At 41.1% G+C, this 24517-nt stretch overlaps 1 protein-coding gene across 2 annotated transcripts in view; it reads left to right on the forward strand.

The window, feature by feature from the left end:
- The window catches only part of TMEM135 (transmembrane protein 135), a 255810-nt gene that overhangs the window by 138606 nt on the left and 92687 nt on the right, over positions 1 to 24517 (forward strand). For both annotated transcript variants that reach the window (XM_053307850.1, XM_053307851.1), the window contains exon 6: positions 17295 to 17341. In XM_053307850.1, coding sequence (XP_053163825.1) covers positions 17295 to 17341 — 47 coding nt within the window. The remainder of the gene's footprint in view (positions 1 to 17294; positions 17342 to 24517) is intronic.

Here is a 24517-nt window from a genome sequence, read left to right on the forward strand (position 1 = left end):
TGGAGAATGCCCAAGTATTTGTAAGGTTCTTTCTCTTCCAGGTTCTTGATCTTGCTTCCATTGGGCAGTTCTATTCCTTCTGTTTTTCTTATTTTTCCTCTGTTCATTATTAATGCAGCACACTTGTCTAGTCCAAATTCCATTGCTATATTGCTACTGAATATACGGACAGTGTTTAGCAGTGATTCGATTTCTGACTGGGACTTTCCATACAACTTCAGATCGTCCATGTACAGCAGATGGTTGATTTGACTTGATGTTTTAGATGTTTGGTATCCCAGGCCTGTTTTGTTTAGTATTTGTGAAAGTGGGGTCATGGCGATTACAAACAACAGAGGGGATAGTGAGTCCCCTTGGAAAATGCCTCTTCTAATGCTAACCTGTCCAAGTGTCTCACCATTGATTGTTAACTGTGTACTCCACATGCTCATTGCTTTTTTAATAAATATCTGAATGTTTTTGCTGACACCAGTTGTTTCTAAACATTTTAGTATCCATGTGTGAGGCAACGAATCGAATGCTTTCTTGTAGTCAATCCATGCAACACTTAGATTGGTTTTATTATTTTTAATAGAGTGTTTTTATTATTTAATTAGATTTAATTATTTAATTAGATTGGTTTATTATTATTATTATTATTATTATTATTATTATTATTATTATTATTATTACATTTATATCCCGCTCTTCCTCCAAGGAACCCAGAGCGGTGTACTACATACTTGAGTTTCTCTTTCACAACAACCCTGTGAAGTAGGTTAGGCTGAGAGAGAAGTGACTGGCCCAGAGTCACCCAGCTAGTTTCATGGCTGAATGGGGATTTGAACTCGGGTCTCCCTGGTCCTAGTCCAGCACTCTAACCTCTACACCACGCTGGCTCTCTATGTCTATGACTATATGTCTATGAATATGTGAAGTGACCTAGGAGATGTGAAAATGCACACAGCCTGAATTCAGTGCTGTAATATTAGACATTTATTGAATTATTTCTGCTTGTTACATGGCACATAGGTGAGACACACAGGTTGTTGTAATAGCTTTTTGCTTGATTAGCTTGTAGGTAGGAAGTCTTTAAAAATGTGACCATTTAAAAACTTAATTAACAAATTAAAAAATTTGTTGGTTGTCTGTTTACCTCTGGGCCAGATTCAAAAGACTGGTTTTTCTTGCATTTTAAAATTTTATTAGATTTTACAGTAGTTTTTACATTCAAATTACATTCGTTTATCTAATTCTACATGTAAGTAAATATTGACTTCCCACTTGCCTATCTGATTGATTCACAATAACTATACATATAAACCATTGCTATAATAATTCAAAAACATACATACTCCACAATACTACTCTATTTTACCCAACCCAACCTGCTGTTATTACTATATTTCAAACCCTACTGAAAAGTCCATATTATAAAAATAATTCTTGAAGTAAAGCAAAAATGGTTCCCAATCTTCTTTAAAACATTCCAAATTTTTGTCTCTTATAAGTGCTGGAAGCTTTGCCATCTGAACATATTCCAAAATTTTTATCAACCAGTCTTCTTTTGAGGGCATTTTACTGTCTTTCTGCGCATATACTATCCTGGCCACTGTGGTTGCATACATTAAAAATGTTAAATTTCTTCTAGAGAACTCTCTTTCAGTTATTCCCAGTAGGAAGGATTCTGGTCTCCTAAGAAATATCACTCTAAAGATTTTCTTCAACTAACCGTATATGATTCAAAGAACTGGTTTTGACCATCAAAGCCCTAGTCTACCTAGGGACTAGCTTTAGCTAGTGGACCACATTTGCACATATGGTGGGAAGAGAGCTGGTCTTAGCAATAGCAATAGCACTTACATTTATATACCGCTCTATAGCCGGAGCTCTCTAAGCGGTTTACAATGATTTAGCATATTGCCCCCAACATTCTGGGTACTCATTTTACCGACCTCGGAAGGATGGAAGGCTGAGTCAACCTTGAGCCCCTGGTCAGGATCGAACTTGTAACCACCTGGTTACAGGGCGGCAGTTTTACCACTGTGCCACCAGGGGCTCGTCTTGTGGTAGCAAGCATGAATTGTCCCCTTTGCTAAGTAGGGTTTGTCCTGTTTTGCATTTTAATGGGAGACTACATGTGAGCACTGTAAGGTATTCCCCTTAGGGCAGGGTTTCTCAACGTGTGGGTCCCCAGATGTAATTGGACTTCAACTCCCATAATTCCCAACCAAAGGCCACTGGGGCTGGGGATTATGGGAGCTGAAGTCCAATTACATCTGGGGACCCACACGTTGAGAAACCCTGCCTTAGGGGATGGGGACGCTCTGGGATGAGCAGAAGGTTCCAAGTTCCTCCCTGGCAGCATCTCCAAAATATAGCTGACAGAGACTCCTGCCTGCAACCTTGGAGAAGCCGCTGCTAGTCGACAATACTGAGCTAGATAGACCAATGTTATGACTCTGTGTAAGGCAGCTTCCTATGTACCTATGAATATTCCAGGGAGGTCTAAGAACAATCACAGGCCCTGCTCTTGGCTGTGATGCAGATTTGGTTGACAGGACTTGGGACAGGTGTTTTTCAGTATTATTATTTATTTGATTTCTCTACTGCCCTTCCAAAAATGGCTCAAGGCGGTTTACACAGAGAAATAACAAACAAATAGCGGCAAACATTTATTAGTTGCCCCCATCTCTGGAATGCCCTCCCAGAACTGCTTTGTCAGTGTTGCTCCCTGATCAATTTTAAAAAGAATTCAAACACTTCTTTTCCCAGAAACATTTTAAAATAGTTTTACATTGGATTTCCAGTTTTACTCCTGTCTGATGTTGCCTGCCACACTGTCTTGCTGCTTGTCCTGTTTTTATGTTTTATTATTATTAGCCACCCTGAGCTAGCAGTGTTCTTGAGAGTTAGGGTTAGAAATAATTCAAAATAATTAAATAAACAAGCTGCTTTATCCAATTCCAGGAAGGACAGAAAATTCCTTTGTGTTGTAGTTGTTGGTTTGCTCATGGGAGGCCCTCCTTTAGGATGCAGGTTGAATAGATAAACTTGAGAACCACTTTAGAACTTGATTTAATAACTTGTTTTAGAATATATTTTGTGCCAGTTTTTAGTGTCGTCCTAATTTTGTTAGAGGCAAAGAATGTATGTACGTGGCAGTTCCCCAGACTGCTAAACAAGATGTACCAGGAACCATCTGCTCTCCTGAAGGGCATTTCCCATTAAAGCATTAGCTAAATTAATTTTGTGCTATACTCTATCCCCTCCCCCCCACCTTTTTGACAACTCTGTTCCCTCCCTCCCTCCCCCCTTGCTAACCCTAATTCTTAAAGGCAGGACTTCTAATCCATTTGTAAGAATCCTGCAAAACATGGTTCAGCAGGGTAGTTCTTTGCGTCACCCTTCACACCAATTAGACTTGTTTTTATTGTGAGTGCCTGGCTCCTCTTTAACTGAAAGGGCTGGGGAGTTTTCGTTTGAGTGCCTGAGAGTTGCAAAGGGATTACATGTGACCATATGACTCCACTTCACTCCTAATCATCATCTCAGTGTGAAGTTATTGAGTTGTTCTGCCATGCTGAGATCCTGCTTCTTCATCCCATTGCAGCTTCTTGGGTGGAGACAACATTGGCATTTAGACACAGCTAGGCTGACCTTTATGTTGCTTGGAATGCTTTGGAAATATCCCAGAGAAGATTGTCCATAGTCTGCGTAGAACTTCAGAGTTTAATCTTGATACTGGCGGCAGCCAAGGCTTTTTTGTTTTTCTTTTGTAATATGTATCCATGGTGTGTGGGTTTTTAAAAATTAAATCTGAATATTTTGTGATAACTGATTCTCAAACACATCTGTGGATGGAAGATTGAGTCTTCTGAAGATTGAGATTGAGTCACTCCCCCCCCCCCCCCCAGCCAACCTTGATCTAGGAAGAGTATTTGTCAGTCATAACTTTAATGTTGTAACCGCAGGTCATAATGATTGTTATTCATTGCAGCTTAGATGTCCTTGCAGGATTTAAAGACAAGGTCAATTTTGAATTGATGTTGCTTATGTGCTTGATTGTTATGAGAGTGCAAACAAGTGTGTGATTAATTAGCACTAATTAGTTGCAGGTAGTATTAACTGTCTGCAAAATATGTCCTCTTTAAAGGGCAAAATCCATTGCTTCCACAGTTTGTTATGACTACTGAAGGCATACCACTGCCTAAATGTACACCAGTGTCCAGCTTCTCCCTGCCTCTCCCAGGTACTAAAGTCCTAAAGGAATATGGGGTTTCCTCCCACCCCAGGAAAAATCAAGTATTTTCCTGCTAATTTTTGATATGTGGTTGATTTTATTGCACATGGATTCAACTTGAATTCAGTAATAAAGGCATGGGACAATGTAGTGACAGTTTGATTTATGGGCCCTAAACCATATAGCCTATCATCTCTTGCATGTGCACACAGAGTGCACATTTTTTGTCAGTTAAACACAACAGATCTGCTCATCCCTCTGCCAAACCACAGACTACTCTTCACATTTCCCTGAGTTTAGTTGAGCTGTTTGGTGTAAAAGGAAATCTTTGCACTGCTCGGGAAGTTTAAAAATGTTGGCATACAAGGTCTGGGCAGAGATGGGGGCTGCATGACATTGTGGGAAGGGGCATGGCAGGAAAGAACACAGGAGGCTGCCTTAAACTGAGTCAGATCATTGGTCCACCTCGCTCAGTCCTGCCTGGAGATGGCGGGGATTGAACCTGGGACCATGCAAAGTTTATGCTCTGTCACTGAGCTATGGCCCCATCCCCAGAATTCTGCCTTCTCTGCAGGTACTGTGTGTGAATATGTGAATGGCATGTAGGAGTCGTATGAATTGATGAGTAGGTCTGAATGTTGATGTGTGAGAGAGTGAAGGTGGAGTGGACACATACAAGGTACGTACACACACCACACTTCTACAAAGTTGCACAGTTCTCTGTATGGGTGTGTAAAATTGTACATAACTCAGCCTGACAGAATCATTGGGGCAAACATTTAGAATGCTTAGGTTTAACGCTCTTTGCTGTTTGCAAAGCTTTAAGCCAGTCCATTTTGATTTGTGTTTGTCCTTTCCAACGTACTTAGTCTGAAAAATGAGCTTGTATTGAAGTGTGGCAATAAAGGACAAAATAAGAGCTTTTGATCATTCCGCTGTCATTGATCTGCTTTGTTTGAAGCACAGAGGACAAAACATAGCAGCTTTAAGGACAGGTAACTGGGTTTGGATTTACAAAGAAGAATGGATGTGGTGCTTAACCTTGTATGTTTATATAATGTTAGTGAACCAGAAAATCTTAAGGATTTAATTAGCTCCCCCCCCTGCCCTCTCCTAATGACAGGTGCTCTCCATTTTGACTCAGTCATGTTCTGTAATTGCCAGTTCTAATAATTTCACTGTGATCAGACAACACTGCTTTAACAAGAATCTATATAATCTCTTGTTTAATATCATGTATTAGTCATCCTTTTGATCTTATCTCTCTGCAGTTTGCTTGGGGCTTGTTGGCAGAAATGTTCAAGGGTATCTTAACAGCTGTGGTGATGTAGGTGTAACTGTCTTGGCTGAGAGCCCAATCAATGTCTGACAAATTGTTTTATTTATTCTCTTAAAACATTGTGATTTAGGAGGCAGAGAATGGTGGATTACTATTGTGTTGCTTACTTTATACCTGAAAAATGGCACACCTATTTATTAGTGCAAAAATATTTGCAGATCTTAATAGCTAGGGTTAGGATGTCCCATTCCCGTCACCTGTAAAGTTTGCTCCTCCATTTGACTTTGCTGATACCAGCCATAAAGAATGAAAGGAAAAAATCCACTGGACTGTGCACAACCCATAGTGACCAATTGCACTTGAAGTGTCAATGGCTATGCCTGTACACCAAAATAAATTGTCAGCCTTATAGGGTTGACAGTTTCCCCTCACCAAAATACCTGTACGTATCTGGACATGATTGTATTGTATCAAAATAACCTTGTTACCTTGAAGTCACAGAGTTTATCTTGCTCGTTTCAATGCGCTTCCTAAAATAAACCTTTACCCATGTCTTGGATAGCCCCGTGGAAGGGATGTATGAGCTAAGAGAGAGACTGTTTGGTACCTTTTCACTGTCATAGCATTTATGAAAAAATATTCACACCGTGTTGCCTAAAGAGTAGCAGTTTTACAATCATAACAAAACTGGTAATACTTGAAAGCAGCTCTTGAAAATGTCTGAAATACATAGAAATTCCTAATAACTATGATGACAATGGGCCTGGAACCCAGTAGAGAAACCAGTTAGGTCAATGAACTTGCATTGATGAACCTGGATTGATGCCAATTTCCCTTTCTTTCCAGTTTCCTGAGTTTGGAAGTTGAGGAGGAAGCAACTGACTGAGTCTTCCTCCTCATGCCAATCCCACTCCCCCACCCAGTTTAGAGAGATTTCCAAATATTTCCAAATATTCTTTAATTCTGTCTCCCCCCCCCCAAATACATTTATACATTGAGTAATTTGAAATATGATATTTTTGATATGAGGAAAAATTAAATTATGTACAAAGAACTTCCATTTTAGCATATGACATCAGGACCTGTCTGTTTATATTTTCTGAGCACTTTCTGTGATGGACTTTTTAATGTTGTTCTCACCATAAACTTTTTCTGTTATCCATGGTTTCATTCCACATAGAAATAAACATGACTATGTCCTGTTGAAATGAATGAAATATGCACACCCATAAATATATGCAGAACTTCAAGTCATCAAAAAAATGTTTTAAATAATCACCACACACTCCCTCCTTTTAATTTTTTAAAAAGCCAATTAAATAATTATAGAAATGAACATGATGAAGGTCAGGTCAGTCTTTCATGCAAAGGTCAAGAAGCTCTGGTCTCTTGAGTATCTCCTTTCTCTCGGCATACTGTTGAACAGCATGTGAAATACTGGATACCAGCCTGACTGTTGATCTTAAGAAGTCCAAAGAAGCTTCACGATTCTTCCAGGGCAAGCGCCTGTTAGCCATAGACAACAGGCGTACAAAATACTTGCTATAATTCTGCAGCAGTTAAAGAGTTTTGAGATAGCTGAGAAGAGGATAAAGTGGAAAGTACGTAAGCATTTTGACTTGTGTACAAACACATTTCATTTGCATATCTCTGCTCGGCTCTTTGAAATTTAGATCTAATGAATTTTGAATCCCAGTCCTGCATGTAGTGTACCTTACCTGTTCTTTTTATACTTTCTAGAGGACAGAAGTAATCACGTCCACAAATTAAGGACCAAGTTCAGCACTAATCTTTGGAGTAGTGTCTACCAATTCATACCGCTGGCCATTTTGGCATGCCATTTATTTTGAATACTGGCACAGAGAACTCTTGTGCTTGAAAATCTGCCCCAGCAGCACACGCGCGCGCACACACACACACACTGAGGCATCCGTGCTGTTGCATAAATGCTGGCATTGTTCCCCTTGATATACCATTCTCTTCAACAAGTTCAATTTTTCCCATAAGGAGCTGCAAAATAATCATCTTATAGGAAGCACCAGGATAGGCGTAGATGCTGTATAACATATAACGTCATTTTACAGGTTGAGTATTCCTTATCCGGACATTCGAAATCTGGAATGCTCTAAAATCCGGACACCACGCTGTAACAAAAAATAAAAATAAAATGCCTCCGCTCACTTGCTCGCTGATTCCCATTTTTGCTGCTTTTAAACATGCAGTCAAAACTTACTTATTGTAGAAGGCTGCACACATCTCATCCCCCTCATTCCCCACCCGGGACATTTCTCCTCTGGTTCTGTCATTCCAAGCCCACCCCCTGCTTTCCTCCCTTGTATCGCCTCCCCCCGCGGCTCTTGGGTCCCCACATGCCCCAACTACATTGGCAACCACCGACTTCTCTTCTTCAAGGGGAGGGGCTGCAAATCCCACGGGCCGGAAAAGACACAAAGGCTCCTTTCTTGGGGGAGGGGCCCGAAAGGAAGGTGCCCGTTCTGAATGTTTCTTCCCAGTTGCCTCTCTAGAAACCTGGACTCTTTCAGGTTAACCCTTAAACTGGCCTTCCCCTGGCAGGAGGCAGCAAAGGGGGCTCTTCCATCCCTGCCTTGCAAGAGAGAGCAAAGGGTGCATGCTCATAAAATAAAATACAGTAACCTTTCATGCTTAGACTTGGATCCCATGCCCAAGATATCTCATTATGAAAATATTCAAAAATCCGGAAAAATCTGAAATCCAGAACACTTCTGGTTCCAAGCAGATCGGATAAGGGATACTCAACCTGTATAAAGAGTGGGACACTTGATGTGAAGACCAATAAAGTCTTACCTGTTGAATTACAACAGACACTATAGGAAAGACTCCAACCACTGCTGCTTTCTATACTGCAGCACAACCCACACTTTAAGAGAGGATCTCTCGCAACAGTTTTACACTTGGATTGTTTATGACACTGGGCCTCTTTCCACATTTCATATCTTGTTGACACAGATCTTAAGACCAACAGCTGAGAAACTGTGTCAATGCCACTTTGGAATTTCACTTCAGTTGACCTCCTGAGGGCCAATTGGACATGACTATGAGGCACTTCACATGATTGGTGTGAAGCACCATTAGGGTTAGTGTAGGGAGCCATCCCGGGGCAGGAGGGACTGGGGACCAGCTGGCCCCCGGAAGTTCCAGGATGCCCCACGCCCGCACGCAGGTTATTCTGGAGACACCCCCGGGGCCAGGAGGTTTGTTTTAGCCTCCCGGCAGGGGTGATCTCATGTGTTGCCATGGTGCAGAGCCACACCACGAACGAGTGGAGTGCTCGTTCTGCTAACCTCATTTAAGGGGAGGGATAATTTTGGTGGTTTGCTCTTGGGAGCCACACAGCTCCTCTGGCAGCAGACGACCAGGAGAAATCGGGTTAGGCTCCCTTAGCCTGATCTCTCCTGTTAGTATGAATACCTTCACTAAGTGCGTTGTTGGCCCTTTCTGGTTGGTTTTTTCAAATCGTTCATGATCTTGATCATCCTCTTTTTAGGATTTCTTTCCCCTTCTAGCAGCTGTAGGAAGGGGTTGATCAGGATCGTGACTAGGCTCTTAACGCACAATGCTTAAGAACAAAATTGATTTAAAAATCTTTGAGCTCGTTGCTCAAAGAGTGAACACTCTTCAGTATGTTCCTCATTGTAATTGAATTCTCCACTAGAAGGCTAACTCCGTGTGTGTGTGTGTGTGTGTGTGTTTAATTTTGTAGTTTCTCTGCCTATGTATGTGCAGGTACATGTGTGATGTCTCTCAGAATACCCAACACTGAGTATTTGGCCCTGTTAGTGATACCCAAAACAGCTGTTCCATGATAAACCCTAGGCAGCTGCATGACAGTATGTTGCAGAGTGGGTGAAATTAAGAAGAAATTGAGCCACCTCACATTCCTAGAACTCAAGCTTGCATTTGCCGCATGTTCTGCAGGTCAGTAATTTACAAACATTTAACATGTAAGGACATATTATACCATATATTAAAGGGTGCTTATCTCAAGCTGCTGTGAACACTATTAGAAAACACTAAGTAACTGGTTCACCCTTTGAAATATCTAAGCCAAACCTTTCACAACAGCCTATTTTGGAAACCAGGCATGCTGTTGACTCAGACAGCCATCCACACAGCAGTGTTTCTGAAGCCCTGTCAGGTGCCTGCATGCAGGTGCTGGCAAAGTCCATTTTCCAACAGTTTGGGAGCTGGTCTGAAGCAGAGAGGGCCAGCAGTGGTAGGTGGGTGGGGAGACAGGCAAGGAAACAATCGGAAAGTGTAAATCTTTTTCTAGAGGCTTTTCTTGACCAATTCTTGTTTCATTCAGGGGTTCCCATCTGGTAGTACTCCCACTGTTGCTGAACTAAAACTCCCATCATTCCCAGCAACAATTTATTGTGGCTGGGGATGATGGGACTTGTAATTCATCAACATCTGGAATACCACAGGTTGGGAACCCTTGGTCTAGACCAAGCAAGTTTTTGGATGTCCGTGGCTCAGTTCAGTTTTGATCCGGCTCAGATTGAATAAGGAAGCCCTCATTCTGATTGCATTTGCGCAATCAGATACTGCCACCCAGAACAAAACCCATTCCGCACAGAGATGAAAATAATTAGCGGGACCATTGGTAGGTTCCTAATGTGTAGGGCTTCTTATATTGAGATATGTGGCACCTGATAGCCTACAAAGAAAAGAGGCACCTGCATCACCCAAGCGGCAGTGTGCTCCTTGCCAACAGCTGGTTTAGAGAGATGCACACTGGCTGGTCTGTGCCTTTCACATTTGACTGGGGACATTTGCATTTTGTAGCTGTCCATGTTTCCAGAATATATGGTGATAATTTGTCCTTGGAAACTAAAAAAATGTGAATGGTAGGGAGGGAGGGGTAGCGGGAGGTATAGGGAGTATTTATGGCCTTGGAGGCCAAGCTAAAAATTGTGGTTGTCTGTACTCACTGCTCTGGATGCTGGGGGGCTTATTGTGTTGGTCATGTGGTGCTAAAGTGATCTAGACAGCACAGCATACAAAGCAGGGGTGTGTAGAACCAGTTCGAGCTCAAACTACTAACTGGGCAAACTTAACAGTCCTCTGCTAACTGTGCAGAGAGGCACCTTTTACCGTGGTGATTCTCTTTATTTAGCAGGGGGAGAGGAACTGGGCCTATCCACGCCCAGCATAGTACTTCCAGTGACTGTTGCTGGTGTCTTTCTTAAGAGAGGATCTTAAAGGGGGCCAGTCCAGGTTCAAACCGAATCGGGCTCAGTTCAGATCAGTTCAAATCAATGGAACCCATCAGGGCTCCATTCTGTCACCAATGCTTTTCAATATCTACATGAAACCACTGGGTGAGGTCATCAGGAGATTTGGTGCTGGGTGTTATCAGTATGCTGATGACTCCCAAATCTACTTCTCCCTTCCTTCTTCAGGAAATGGCACTCATTCTCTGAATGCCTACCTACAGGCAGTAGTAGGCTGGACGAGGGAGAACAAATTGAAGCTGAATCCAAGCAAGACGGAGGTGCTCATTGTGGGGGCTCAGAATCTGAGGGGTGAGTTAGATCTTCCTGTGCTGGATGGGGTTACACTCCCCCAGAAGGAGCAGGTGCGCAGCTTGGGAATACTCCTGGACCCAGGCCTCACTCTGGTATCTCAGGTGGAGGCCATAGCCAGGAGTGCTTTCTATCAGCTTCAGCTGATTCTGCCAGTGCCAGAGGCCAGAATCAGGCCACCCACTGGCCTGTGCTGCTGGGGAGGGGGAGTGCCGACGGGGCCTAGAGGGGCTGCTGCGGAGCCGCTGGCTGTAAGGTGCCCCCTCGCTCACCCCTGGCCACCCTTCAAACGAGTGCCTGGCCACCCTTCAAACCCCTTTAGAGTTAGAGATCTCCTCATCAGATTTCCCTTTACAAGCAAAGGCATTTGAACGAGGTTGAACCAGGCTGAACCGGTTTGACCACATAACCCGAACCACTGGCCAGTTCTAATGAACTAGTTCATGGACCGGCGATTTCAGTGAACCAGTTTGCTGACCAGTGGTTTGGTTCAAATTCGAACTGAATTATCGTGGACAGTTCCATGCACACCGCTAGTCCAAAGTGAAAAGGGTCTTTGGCACTCGCTAGTTCATCGTTGCACTTCAGGTTGCTCCGGGTGCCACAGTGGCCAAAGCCCCCCGGATTGGAAGCTGGGAAGGGTGTTGGGTGCTCACTGGCCCAGCCATGCACTGCTGAGGCTCCCCCAGCAACTCATCAACACACAGTGGCCAAACCATTTCAGCTTTCCTCCCAACCTTGGAGCTGGGGAAGGGTTAGCGATCATGCAGCTGCATAATGGTGTCTCTCCCGCTGTCCCCCACTTAGCTCTAAAATGGGGAGGGAAGGTTGCGATTTGCTTGTCTTCCTTGCTCCAGGGCAGCACCCTGCTTGTCAGTCAAAGGGAATGCATGAAAATTTGGAACCACATTTTAAAATTTACACGCAGGAAGTTATAGGAAAAGTGATAGACATTAAGGTCAGTCATTGCAAAGGTTTTACTTATTTATAAATTTCTTACACCTTCCTTTTCACAGTTGACTTGAGGTTTGCAGTCAGTTTGACAGACTCATAAAGCAGAACAATCTTAGCTATTATTTATTATTTATAATCAGAGGATTATTATTTATAATCAAAACCGTAGGATGCCTCTGAATACCAGTTGCAGGGGAAGGGACAGGCCTTCATCTCCTGCTTGTGGACTTGCCCAACACATCTTCTGGGCCACTGTGGGAAATAGGATGTTGGGCTAGATGGGCCTTGGGCCTGATCCAGCAAGGCTCTTCTGCTCTCATGTAATTCAGAGAGAGGAGCTCAAAACTAAGGTCCTGGAACATTTGGGCAAGTTGCATATTTTACAGTCTTCATTTGATTGAGCTGCATGATTTGCATCTGAAATGGCATCACTCCTGGAAAATCTAGCTGATTTGCAACAAGTTTTCCATCTCTGCCTCAGGGTCAGAGCTGGTGAGTTAAAAACTAACAATTAGCAAATGTTTAGATATTCTACCACCACTGTAATTCTGCTATTAAGTGGTGTGCAATAATTCGTGCCTTATACAGTTTGTTAATGTGTAAACTGTAACCGAAGAGCTAACACTTTTTTGATGGTTTAATGTGCCTCTAATGAAAACAGTGTAGAAAAAGTAAATGATATAAAAAGCACTCGCCAAGTATATCTCACTTGTTTAAGATACGTTTTGTCTTTCTACTGGATATAGCTATTTGTACAGCTGGAAGTTTTCAAGCTTTATACATTGCAGAACTCGGTTTGTTGACCTTCTGACATCAATCAACTGTGAATGGGTCATGGCAAGGAAAAAACTGGAGTAGAATTCCAGCAGAGTACAGGTTAATTTACAACTTCAGTTTCCTCTGAATACACAATTACAATTTTATATGGTGTAAAATACTTGTTTATAAAAGAGCTTTTTCTTCTTCTTAGAGAAAACCTTTGTGTGATGCTTTGTTTTTGATGTTTTAGCTTGTTTCTTTCTTGGGATAACTTTCTGTTCCCAACTCTGGCTTGGATCCAGAGAACCATGAGCAGGAGAAAATGTGTTAGTGCTGTTCACAAAACTATTGAGCAAGCACTATCAGGAAATTTCTCTCAGTGCCACAGTGTTCTGGGGGGCTGCATGACAATATAGGAATCATGGAGCAGTATCCGTATTAACTTAGTCAAGACTAGGTTGTATTGAAATTAATAGGACTGTTAGTCATGACAAACTTCTCTTTGATTTAAGTGGTTCTTAGTTATGACTGACTAGTTTGGATGCTGCCTGTAGTGCATAAGGAAAATACAGGCTGCTGCATATAATCTTGAATCAGCCATAAAAAGGTATTGAAAACAGAACTTTTAGGTTGGGGGCATTTTGCTAATGTGATGATCTTTTGGTAGGTTCTTCCATTAGTGCAGGGTTTCCCAGCCAGTGTTCTCTCTATTTTTTTTTCATCTGTGTGCAGAATGAGGTTTTTTTTTCCTGGGAGGCAGTATCAAGGCAGTGTATGCACACACATTATTATTATTATTATTATTATTATTATTATTACATTTATATCCCGCTCTTCCTCCAAGGAGCCCAGAGCGGTGTACTACATACTTGAGTTTCTCTTTCACAACAACCCTGTGAAGTAGGTTAGGCTGAGAGAGAAGTGACTGGCCCAGAGTCACCCAGCTAGTATTATGGCTGAATGGGGATTTGAACTCGGGTCTCCCCAGTCCTAGTCCAGCACTCTTAACCACTACACCACGCTGGCTCTCTATGCATTCAGTGTGGGACCTTCCAGATTCAACCTGAGTGGGATCTAAAATTGACTGAGTGGATATCAAACAGTGTGTGAGGTGTGCATACAAGCACACTTTAGAGGGAACACGGTTCCCAAACTGTGGTACTCCAGAGGTTGCTGAACTACAACTCCCATCATCCCCAGCTGCAATTTATTGTGGCTGGGGAAAATGGGAGCTGTAGTTCAGCAGCATCTGGAATATTACACGTTGGGAAACCCCTGAATTTGTGGATGAGGCTTTCTAAGTACAAAGACACTTTTGGATCCAAGCCTAAGAATAAATGTATTTATTAGGGGCAGTATCCATTAATGACTAGGCCCCATTGAAATTAATGGGACTTAAGTTAGTCATGACTAACTTGTTTGTTCATGACTAACGTTCATCAACGATTGTTGATTCAGTTTTGCTTGGTCATGACTAAGTAGTCTGGATGCGTCCCATTATTTGAATTTTGTTCTTGAGGGATCAGGATTGCAACGTATATTAATTCAATATAGGGATGGTTGTATGTTATCTAAGAAGTCTGTTGTTGAATTATATTATTGCTCAGCTTTGATTTCAGTCATTACTTTTGATATTTCATGGTCCTTCAGCATTGAACTGAATTCTTTATAATCAAGCACTATGGAAATATCTGATATACTTTTGTTGGCTTATCAACTTTTGAAAAGACAGAACTGCTGCTTCTGCATTGTGCCAGACTTTTCATCTCATCCATAGTATATCTTCCTTAGTGCTATATACATGACATATAATAATACAAATTTCTATGTACTATAAATGGTGCTTTGCAACAGATGAGAAAATAGGTTTTTGCCTCAATGAGGTCATCTTTATAGTGAATACCTTCAACTTTGAATGGGAGAAACATATCTACCAACATGAAATATGCTGTGGAGCTACATGTTTTGAGATTGCTCCCATTAAGACTTAGCAGTGTTCATTACATGGATGTGCTAGAAACATGCCTGTGGTGTAAACCACCCTTCGTGGTTATTTTGGACATCCAAGTTTGTATGAGGGGGGAAAGAGTTCCAAGTTGTCTTATCTTGCATTTGCTTTCCATGTAGCTAAGAATTAGATTACCTTTTTATTCTGCTTGATAAAGTTCTCTGTAACGCCAGAGCTTTCATACTCCTGCTTAATAGAAGATGCACAAAAGTTTAAAAGGTAATTGGTTTCTTAGACCATTTAGGGAGTCTGGAAAACAAACCATATTTGAAATATGTCACATTGAAGTATCACCTGATTTTTGAAAGGGACACATTTTAATACCTGACTTTGGAAAATTCTTGTGTGACTACATGTGCCCAAGGAGGCTTTGGCCTTGCGTTTCTTTAACAACACCCTTGTGCCATTTGGGAAACCATGTTTAAAACTGAAGGGATTTTCAGAAGCAGTTTATAATCTACGTTGAGCAAAAACATACACTTCCAGATTTGCCACCCCACCCACAGGCAGTGGGGGTGGTTTTTGAAAGGGTGTGTGTGTGTGTGTTTAATCGAAAAGCAAAAGTTGTTGAAAATTTTCAGAACCAGGGACTTCCTAGGGTGACAGCAAAAGTTTAAAAAAACACACCGATTTTGCTGTGGCTTCAATCACAGCAGCAGGAGTCCTCTCAGTTGCTCCTTTTGGCGACCACCCTTTCTTTTCCCCCAAACGCCCTAGAGATGCTGCATTATAGCAGGATATTTTGAGGGAGGGAAAATGGCTTCAGGAGTGGCTCCCAAGTTACATTCATTACTGCCTCTTGCAGGAAGAAAATAGCATAGTTTTAGTTTAAAACACCCACACACCACTGATGCTGCCATCCTAGTCAGCCCCCTGTTCTCAGTGTTTTGTTTTATAACTTTTGTCACCCCCCACCATATCCCCAACCCAGTTTGGGCAGAAATATTGATTTTGGCTAAGCCCTATAAAATGGCCAATTCAATAAAGAGATTCCACCAGGAAATGCCCAAGTCATTTCCCTGCACCTCATAGCAACCCTCTGGATCTTGGCTATTGTCTTTCAATCTGATGTTGCTGTCAGAAATGTCCATAATGCTGTGGAAATTGTAACCAAAGAGAATAGGCTTTCATTTTTGTGTTCCTGTGAGAGTTAGATCTTAATTGTTTAGCTGCATGAGAACCATTCCATCTAACCAGTTTCATCTAACTAGGAACTGCATGTAAAGCTCTTTAGAGAATTAAAGCTTGTTGTTTGTTTAGTTTGATTTCTGACATGTCCTACAGCAAGGTTACCTTTGGGACTGTATTGCTTTTATAGTGTAGTGTACTTTATGTCCAAGCCAAGTGCCCTAGTGGGAAGAGTTTGTTTTATGGAGTTGGTAAACATCAAAGGTTAGCTTTAGAACACTCTTGTACCTATGGGTCACCTAGAATGTCGTAAAGTTGTTTAAACTCCCCCCTGCCCTTTCCATGGACTGTGGAAAATTATAAACGCATTTTTGATGGCAACTGAAACATCAGCACAGGCTATTTTTGCCCCCTGCCCATCAGTAAAGTAAGCCGTTCCTGAATCTAGTCTTTATCTAATCTTATGCTTACAAGTTGGCTGTTTATGATAAAAAAGACCTTGTAGCAAGTTGAACTGCTGCCAACGTCACCCACTGCTGGAAAAATCAAATAATTAACTTGAGCTGTCATGCTCAGTTGCAACTGTGGCGGCATATCTGTGCTGAAATTATACATGGACCTATGCCAGTAGGCAGCAATGAACCACGGGAAGAAAGCAACAGGGAGTCAATAGCGGTGTTCATATATGCAACTGTGGTTGCATTAACTGCTGAAGAAGTGTATGGTAGACTATGATCTGGACGCTTCTGTAGGCTTGCTAGTTATTAAAGTAAAGTGTGTCATCGAATCGGTGTCGACTCCATTATTATGAGACCCAAATCGTGACAGATGCTTCCACGGCACATTGATTATGGGAGGGAGAGAATGAGAAAAAGCTCATGTTGGCATAAAGGCATAGTAACATAGGAATATTATCAAGGACTTCTGTATTGCTGTAATGAAAAGCAAGTACTATAACAAGTTTTGTTTTGCTGTAAGCATAGTCTTCTGGCTTTCAGAAGCAGCGCCAGAATAGGAGTCAATTGACTACATTTTGTATTGTATAGAGTGTGTGAAAGCTGTTTTGGTTGTTTAGTTGTTTTTATTTCATTCATTGCTATTTTTTTTCCAAATTAAAGACATTTCTGTTATTTCAGGATCAGAGCATGCTCAGGAGTCTCTTCCAAATTAATCTTCGTTGCACCATTTACTTACAAGTTTGACTCACAGAAGCACTCCCTTGTGTGAAAATAACACGGAGAAAATGTCCGCTATGATTTTCTCTGTTTAAAATAACCTGGATTGAAATGAAATCTGAAGTTTCCTGCAATCTGAAATCAATTTAGACACACTTGTTGGTATCAGTTCTTTACATGATCTTCTTTTTCCTCTTTGTAGGTCCTTTTGTTCTGCATCACAGCTGCCCTGTTTATGTTCTTTTTCAGGTATGTTGTCTTGCACTTTTCCTTTATATTAAATGGTTCTTTGAAATGGAAAGTGGGCTGTCTTGTGTCTTCAAGTTTCCGTATGAAATAGAAAGTGACTGAAGTGATTTCCATTTTTAAAAAGGCCAGAACCTTATTATTGTTTACTGTGCAATGTACAATTTCAAAACTTAATTTTCTGGAGATCTTACAATACACCACCATCTGCTGAACAAGCAGAGGTAATTTTGGAGCCTGGATCTAAAGGCCTTTGGAGGCCCCCCTTCCCCCACTGCAACTTAAGCATCATCCCCCTACACACACACACACACACACACACACACACACACACACACACACCTGTGACACATGCAGTATTTTTAACACATAGGTTTTTGAGGGCACAAACAGCAACTGCTCAAGAATGTAAGAATATAAAACAGGTATATTCATGCAAATATGCATTAGCAGAAACATTTCAACACACAACTTAACATGTTCCCATCCCACATATTTCTTTCCCCACTTCCTCCTCGGTCTCTAAAGTACCCAGCGCAGGTCACAATCACATTCTGCAATCTGGCACAGCACGGGCTGGCAGCGTGGCATGGTGACCACACCACCCAGGACAGACTAAAGAGGATTTGAAGGGGGCCCTGGGCGGGGGTGGAGACCCTGGACTTCAGCCCCAAAGTCCAAGGGTGAGAGCATCTCTGTAAACAAGTAGTTAAGGAGACACAGGGGAAATGTTCTGTAAGGAACCACTTGTAGATTGTTTGTGAAGCATTACTTTCTGTTGCATCCTACTGTTACGAATTCTAAAAACCTAGTAAGAAAGCCAATATATACTTGGAGCAAAAGTTGGTATTTGTGGTGGTGACGTGGTGAATATGCATATGATGAATATATCCTTTTGTGGCCCTTTAATATAATGGATGCTTTACCATCCATTGGTTTATAATGTATGGTTTATAATGTGCGGTGGCGCAGCAGGGAAGCAGCTTGCCTAGAGTGCAAGAGGCTGTGTTAGTTCAAATCCCCGCTGGTGTGCTTCCCAGACTGTGCCTAGTACACTTGTAGTAGTCACCTATATTGCGCAGCAGTGATATAGGGAGGTGCTGAAAGGCATCATCTCATACTGTGTGGGAGGAGGCACTGGTAAACCACCCCTGTATTCTACCAAGAAAATCACACGGAATGTGATTGCTAGGAGTTGACACTGACTCGACGGACCAATCTTTCATTTCATTTTACCAAAAGCCATAGATTTAGTGCTGTTTGTGCTTTCTGTCCAAATACCCTGAGTCATTTTCCACAGGAAAAAATTCCTAATCCTTAAAAGTAAATAAAAGAATGCAAGAGCCAATGAATACAGCGATAATCGGATTATTTCTTTAGCCTTCAAAATCCATCCCACATACAACAGTCAGCTAAAATACTGTTCATTTAGTTAATGCTCCAAAATATTGCCCTGGATACTGGAAACTATTCCAAGTATACGTCTGGCTAATGACCAGCCAGCTTTTAATGGAGCCAGGAGCATCTGAAATCTTTTTGCAACTACTCTCCCTTTTTAGATATCCAACAAGCTCATATCCACCAGTTAGCTACTTTTTTATGGTGTTCAGTCAAGTGTCTTTCTGGGAGCTGACCAGTTGACTTGTTTATTCACTTGTATCCTCTCCGGCTCTCTCCACATTTTAACACATGGTCACCCTTTATCATAGCAGTTGTTCCCAATCCCTCATTTGCCAAGAACCACATGCTTAATTTTCCCTCCAGTTTCTGCCAGTTCCCCCACTCTCCCTCCGGAAATGCCCTACCCCACTATGCTCCATTAAACTAAGGGTTAGTCTGCATGTAGGATTATCAGCTTCTCAGTGGAATCACTACAGAATTAATGTTACCAAGTGAAACACAGCATTTTAACCACGTGGTAAGTCACCATATATCCATGGTTTCCTATACTTGGAGAACCCTTTCCACAACATGCTCAACCTGTTGAATTCAATGGGACTTACTTCCAGGTAAGTAGGTATAGGACTGCAGACTTTGCATGTTCCCCTTTCCCCTGGAAAATGTCCTGCAGGTGGAGAGGTTCTGAGACATGTCCTGAAGAATACTTGGAAATCTTGAAAGGTGGCAGTGAGGCTTGTTGGGTCTTGCTTGTTACCTTATAGAATCTGAGAAAGCACTCTAAGAATGTGCTTCTCTTCCCTGCTGCTGTGCATTTCAGGAGAAAAATAAGTTAATAGTAAGTTGTTGTCCGCTATTACCCCAGGTTTCCTACAACTGATAGATCATTGCTCCGAATCTGATGGATTCAGACAACCAGTTTGAAAAGTGTGAAAACTTTTATGCTTTTTGAATGTTGGGAATTGGACAGTGCTGGGCAAACTTAGAAACTCTTTTGGGCAATACTGAAAACAGAATATTGAACGGGATAAGCCTTAATGTGCTCTGTCAAGGCAGTTGTTTTGTTCTTCTTACTGTGCATTACCATAATTTGGATGATTTGTAAAAATCTAAAAGATCCTAAGTAGAAATGAGTTTTACTAGCAGTTTTAATGGGACCCTGAAGGAGGGTCAGTATCTCAGATGTTATTTCTTCTTGTTGACTTGCTTGGAGAAGTCCCCTCTGACTGAGAATACCAGTTTATTTTATGGGCTAATGTGCATTTTCATTGCAGAAATGTTTTCTGAGCTTAATAATTTTCTCTCTCTTAAATAGTTTCTGAGTCAAGGGCCTTAGCTCAGCAGCTGAGCACACTTTGCATGCCTAAGATTTTGAATAGCAGGTGGTGGCTTGATATCCTGGTTTATAAACAGTAGTTGCACCAAGCATGGTTTCCCATATCTGGGCGAAATGGGAAACTATAGTTTTTTACAAACCACAAATGCAAGCTTCACATTTCCTCCCCTCATGTGTGAAGAAGAGGGAGAGAAGGAATTACAAGCACAAGAATTACCAAAGTGCATTATCACAGTCTGGTTACTATATATGTGTTACAGCACATATTGGTAGCTTAGGAATTTTGTGCATTTTAAAAATATTGGCCCACATGTTCAGCAGAGGTATGAGGGTAGAAGAAGGGATGAGCCCTTGCAGAGAGGATGCAGCATAGAATTCTTCCTCAGCTGAGCGTGCAAGGAGGAGGAATGGGGAGGTTATTTTTGCTTCTCTCCTCTTCTTTCAAAAGCCTCTTTTGCTTTCCAGAATATGTCCCGGAGGGCATGTGGCCCTCAGGGACATATTTCTGAAAGCAAAAAGGACTTTGCTAGAGGGAAGGGAGAGAAGCAAAAATAGCTTCCCTATTCCTCCTCCCTCAGTTGAGGAGGAGTACAGCTATGCTGAAGCCTCTGTGAGGTAAAGGTAAAGTGTGCTGTCAAGTTGATTTCGACTCCTGGCACCCACAGAGCCCCGTGGTTTTCTTTGGTAGAATACAGGAGGGGTTTTCCATTGCCTCCTCCCATGCAGCATCTTCCTGCCCAATATAGTGCCAGTAGGGGATCAAACCGGCAACCTTCTGCTTGTTAGTCAAGCATTTTCCTGCTGCGCCACTTAAGGTGACAGCCTCTGTGAGGACTCAACCCTTTTTCAGTCCTCATACCACTGTGGAACATGTGGGTCATGATCTTTTACCTCCTCAGCCTTTGTCATTACAACTTCTATAACCAAGCATTTTATTTTAGCTGCATTTCTTATTGTTTACTCACTTAATACAATTCTGTCCTGCCTTTCAAAATGCACAAGGTGGTTTGCAAAGCAAACATTAAAAAACAAAATGAACACAGTTCTATAACCGCAACATTAGAAAGCATTCCGAAGCTTGATGAATGACACAGTCAGTACCCATCATTAATCTACCATTTCTGAAGATGACTTCAGCAGGTGGGTGGGCTTCTGTGAGGATATTTATTAACAAGGCTGTTTTCGTTTTTTTAATGTCCATCTGAACAGCTTGCAAGAAATGCTTATTTTCAGGGCTACCTTTATGAAAGTACCTGTGAGTGAGTATACTGAAAACATATGCCACATTTAACCAATATGCCAGGACACAATTTTAAAAATTAATTTTCTAAAAAACATTCCAATTATCAGTTATATTAGATCAGTTGAAAGATAAACATTGGATTGTTATTAACCCATCCAACCAAAACTATAGCAAAAAATCCCCAAGCCAGAATGCGACATTCACATTTTATATTAGAGAAAACAATGAACAGGGACATTCATCATCAAATTTATTGTTCCAAAAAGATACAAGAAGTGTCCATTTCTTAATGAAGTGAGAGTCATATAACTGATTGTATCTAGCTCTTATATAAGTAAGTTTTATCATCACAGCCATATCCTCTGTTCCTAAAAAGCCAATTAGCCAATTAGACAAAGGAGAACTTAGATTCTTTTTCCTAAATGTAATAGAAAATCTTCCTTCCAAAATAAGCAGATATTTACATCATCCAATCTCAGATGAAGTATGGCTATAGATAGGCGAAAATGTGGTTAAGAACTTTATTTCTACAAACTTAAAAGAGAATTATTTGAAAACACTACAACAAACATATTCAACACCATATAAATTGAAAATAATATAGAATTTACTTCATGATAGGTGCTGGCATCTGCAGAACTTCATGCAGATTATTTATTCTTGACGTGTTGCAAAATCAAGTAATATTGGCAGTTGATATTGTTTTGTGTTAACCAAATAACGGGCAATCAGATATTTGAGGATCCTTTAAGAATTATACTGAATTAACTAAAAGTGTTTTAGATAATTTCGGTCTCAATTATTATCAACTTATTAACTGCTGTGAAGATTTTCTTAGCATGCCAGGACACTTTTTACTGTTGGATGCCTCCTTTCCCTAAATTATTTCCTCCTGTGTTTCTCTTGCTCAAGAAGTTCTGACTTTCCAACTCTTGGCATTGTATTTTTTCTGCAGAAAACATTAGTAGCTGCCTGAATTCCTCGTTTCTTTTCATGGCTATTAAAAAAAAAACACGTTTAAAAAATAATAATAATTCCAGGCATAAAATCACTTGTAAATGCTAGCCAAGTGTATATATGGTGTGTGAAAAGGCTGTTGGAGGAAGAGGAGAGGCGAGATGGTGGCTTTTGAAAAACATATTCCTTTAGCCCCACGCTACCCATTTCATTTCTGAAGCTGACAGCTTTCTTTCTCTGTGTGCGCATAGTGGAGGTGGTGTAGGCTGTGATTAGCCTTGGCGGGGTTCTTTTGTAGTAGTTGATGCTGGACACCTACCTAGGTTACACATGATAGGAAATTGGATAATAAATGGCAGATAAGTATGGGAAATTCTGAATGGGTCTGATTTTTACAAGGTGTTCTTATTCTTTTCCACAGCACTGAGCAGCAGTTTAAAGCTGGAATGAACAGGCACTAGAGCATAAATCTAAAATGAATATTTTTGTCTCTGATTAATTTTGCTCTCCTGCCCAGGCTCTCAGGGCAAGTAGTTGCATTAATAAAATAATAGACACGCCCCTAAAACAAGCCCCTGCTTATATATGTAGGCTTAATATGCTCACCCCAAAAATAATTTCTTATGGGTTTAGTGAGCCTCCACGAATGTGAATTTGCTGCTGAAGGAGACAAAATGTTTGTCTTCAGGCTGTCCCTGCTAATGTGATGCGCAGAAGTGATGTTTTTTAAACTGTTAAATGATTATTTCCTGTTTTCTAGAAAGAGCCCTCCAAATGGTTAATCTTAAAAAAATTCACAAAACATTAATTAGAATAAATAATTAAAATAAAACCTACACTAAAAAGTATTAAAAGATATAAAATACTGAAATATTAAAAGATGTCCAACTTTCAGGTTCCAAAAGTCCTAGGAAAACTATTATCAGGTAGTATTATGAACAATTATGAGAGTGCTCGGGGATGATCCCTAAACTTTACTGTATTCTGACATCACAGTACAGCATGCCCCTCCATAACTGGTTTTAAAAGAGTATGGAAATCAGATCTTTGCCACACTATTCCAGATAATTGTTGGTCAGCTTTATGGAGAAGATTACCTTACAGAGCAATTTCTGCTAGTATAAGGGAGAGGGGCCCTAAATCATACTGCTGAAATTTTCTAGAAACCAATGCAATGAAAAGATTAATGTTATGGTGCATCGCTTTATCAGCCTCTCTAAATTGCATTGGGTGTACTTTACAAGCATTAAGTTGGGAGATGCTGCCTGGGTCTAAATACGAACCTAGGAAGCTGTCTTCTATTGAGGCGCATACCATTAGACCATTAATTCAGTTGCCTCTGCACTGACTGTCAGTGACTTGCTGGGGTTTCAGGCAGGAATCTTTTCAGCCGCTACCAAGAGATGCCAAGGATTGAACCTGGGACCTTCTGTATGCAAAACAGGTGTTCTGTCACTGAGCTATGGCCCCATCCCATAGGTGTCACAGTATTTTCTTAACTTTCTTAGTGAAAACTCTGTCAATCTGTCCAAGTCCTTTCTTTAGTTCTCCATTCCAGGCTCCTAGAGAAAGTGCATATAGAGAACCAAGGGAGAATTTATGAGATTATATTCTTCCTGGTTCAGCATATTCCTTCCTTACGTATTACAGTGCATGAAGACATCTGGATATTTTTGTCCAGCTAATTTTTTTGGGGGGTGGGTGGGTGGGTAGTGCTGATTTTTTAGAGGGAGGACAGGATAAAGCCTCTAAATCTTGGTGACAAAGCTTACGACTGGTAAGCTATTCAAGTAGCTTAAGTTAAACAAATTGTGTATGTCTCTTCTAAACCTGCTCTTGGGATCTGTGAAGGAGAAAAGCAGTCATAATTCTGTCTGCTTTCTCCTTGGCTAGCTTGTTTCTCACTTGGCGTCTTTCATGATGATCACATTGTTTTGTGGCTGACCTTTTTTCATTGCGTTAACTTGGCTGTGGTGATGCATGCTAAATATTTTGATCAGGCATTTTATCAAGCATCTTCCTCAACTATTCCGTGCTCCAGGAAGTGTAGAAAATGGCTTAAATAAGTTAAAACAAATGTGAACAGAAATAATTGCAACAGTAGATCATCTCGCTGGCTATATTAGCCATATCTTATGTTAGCCATTGCTACAAATGACAGGGTACTCTGTAGTACTAATATTATTTTTTCGATTTCGATTGCTATACCGCCCTTCCAAAAATGGCTCAGGGCACTTTTATACAG

The sequence above is a fragment of the Hemicordylus capensis genome, chromosome 3 (assembly GCF_027244095.1).
Source record: "Hemicordylus capensis ecotype Gifberg chromosome 3, rHemCap1.1.pri, whole genome shotgun sequence".
NCBI lineage: Eukaryota > Metazoa > Chordata > Lepidosauria > Squamata > Cordylidae > Hemicordylus > Hemicordylus capensis.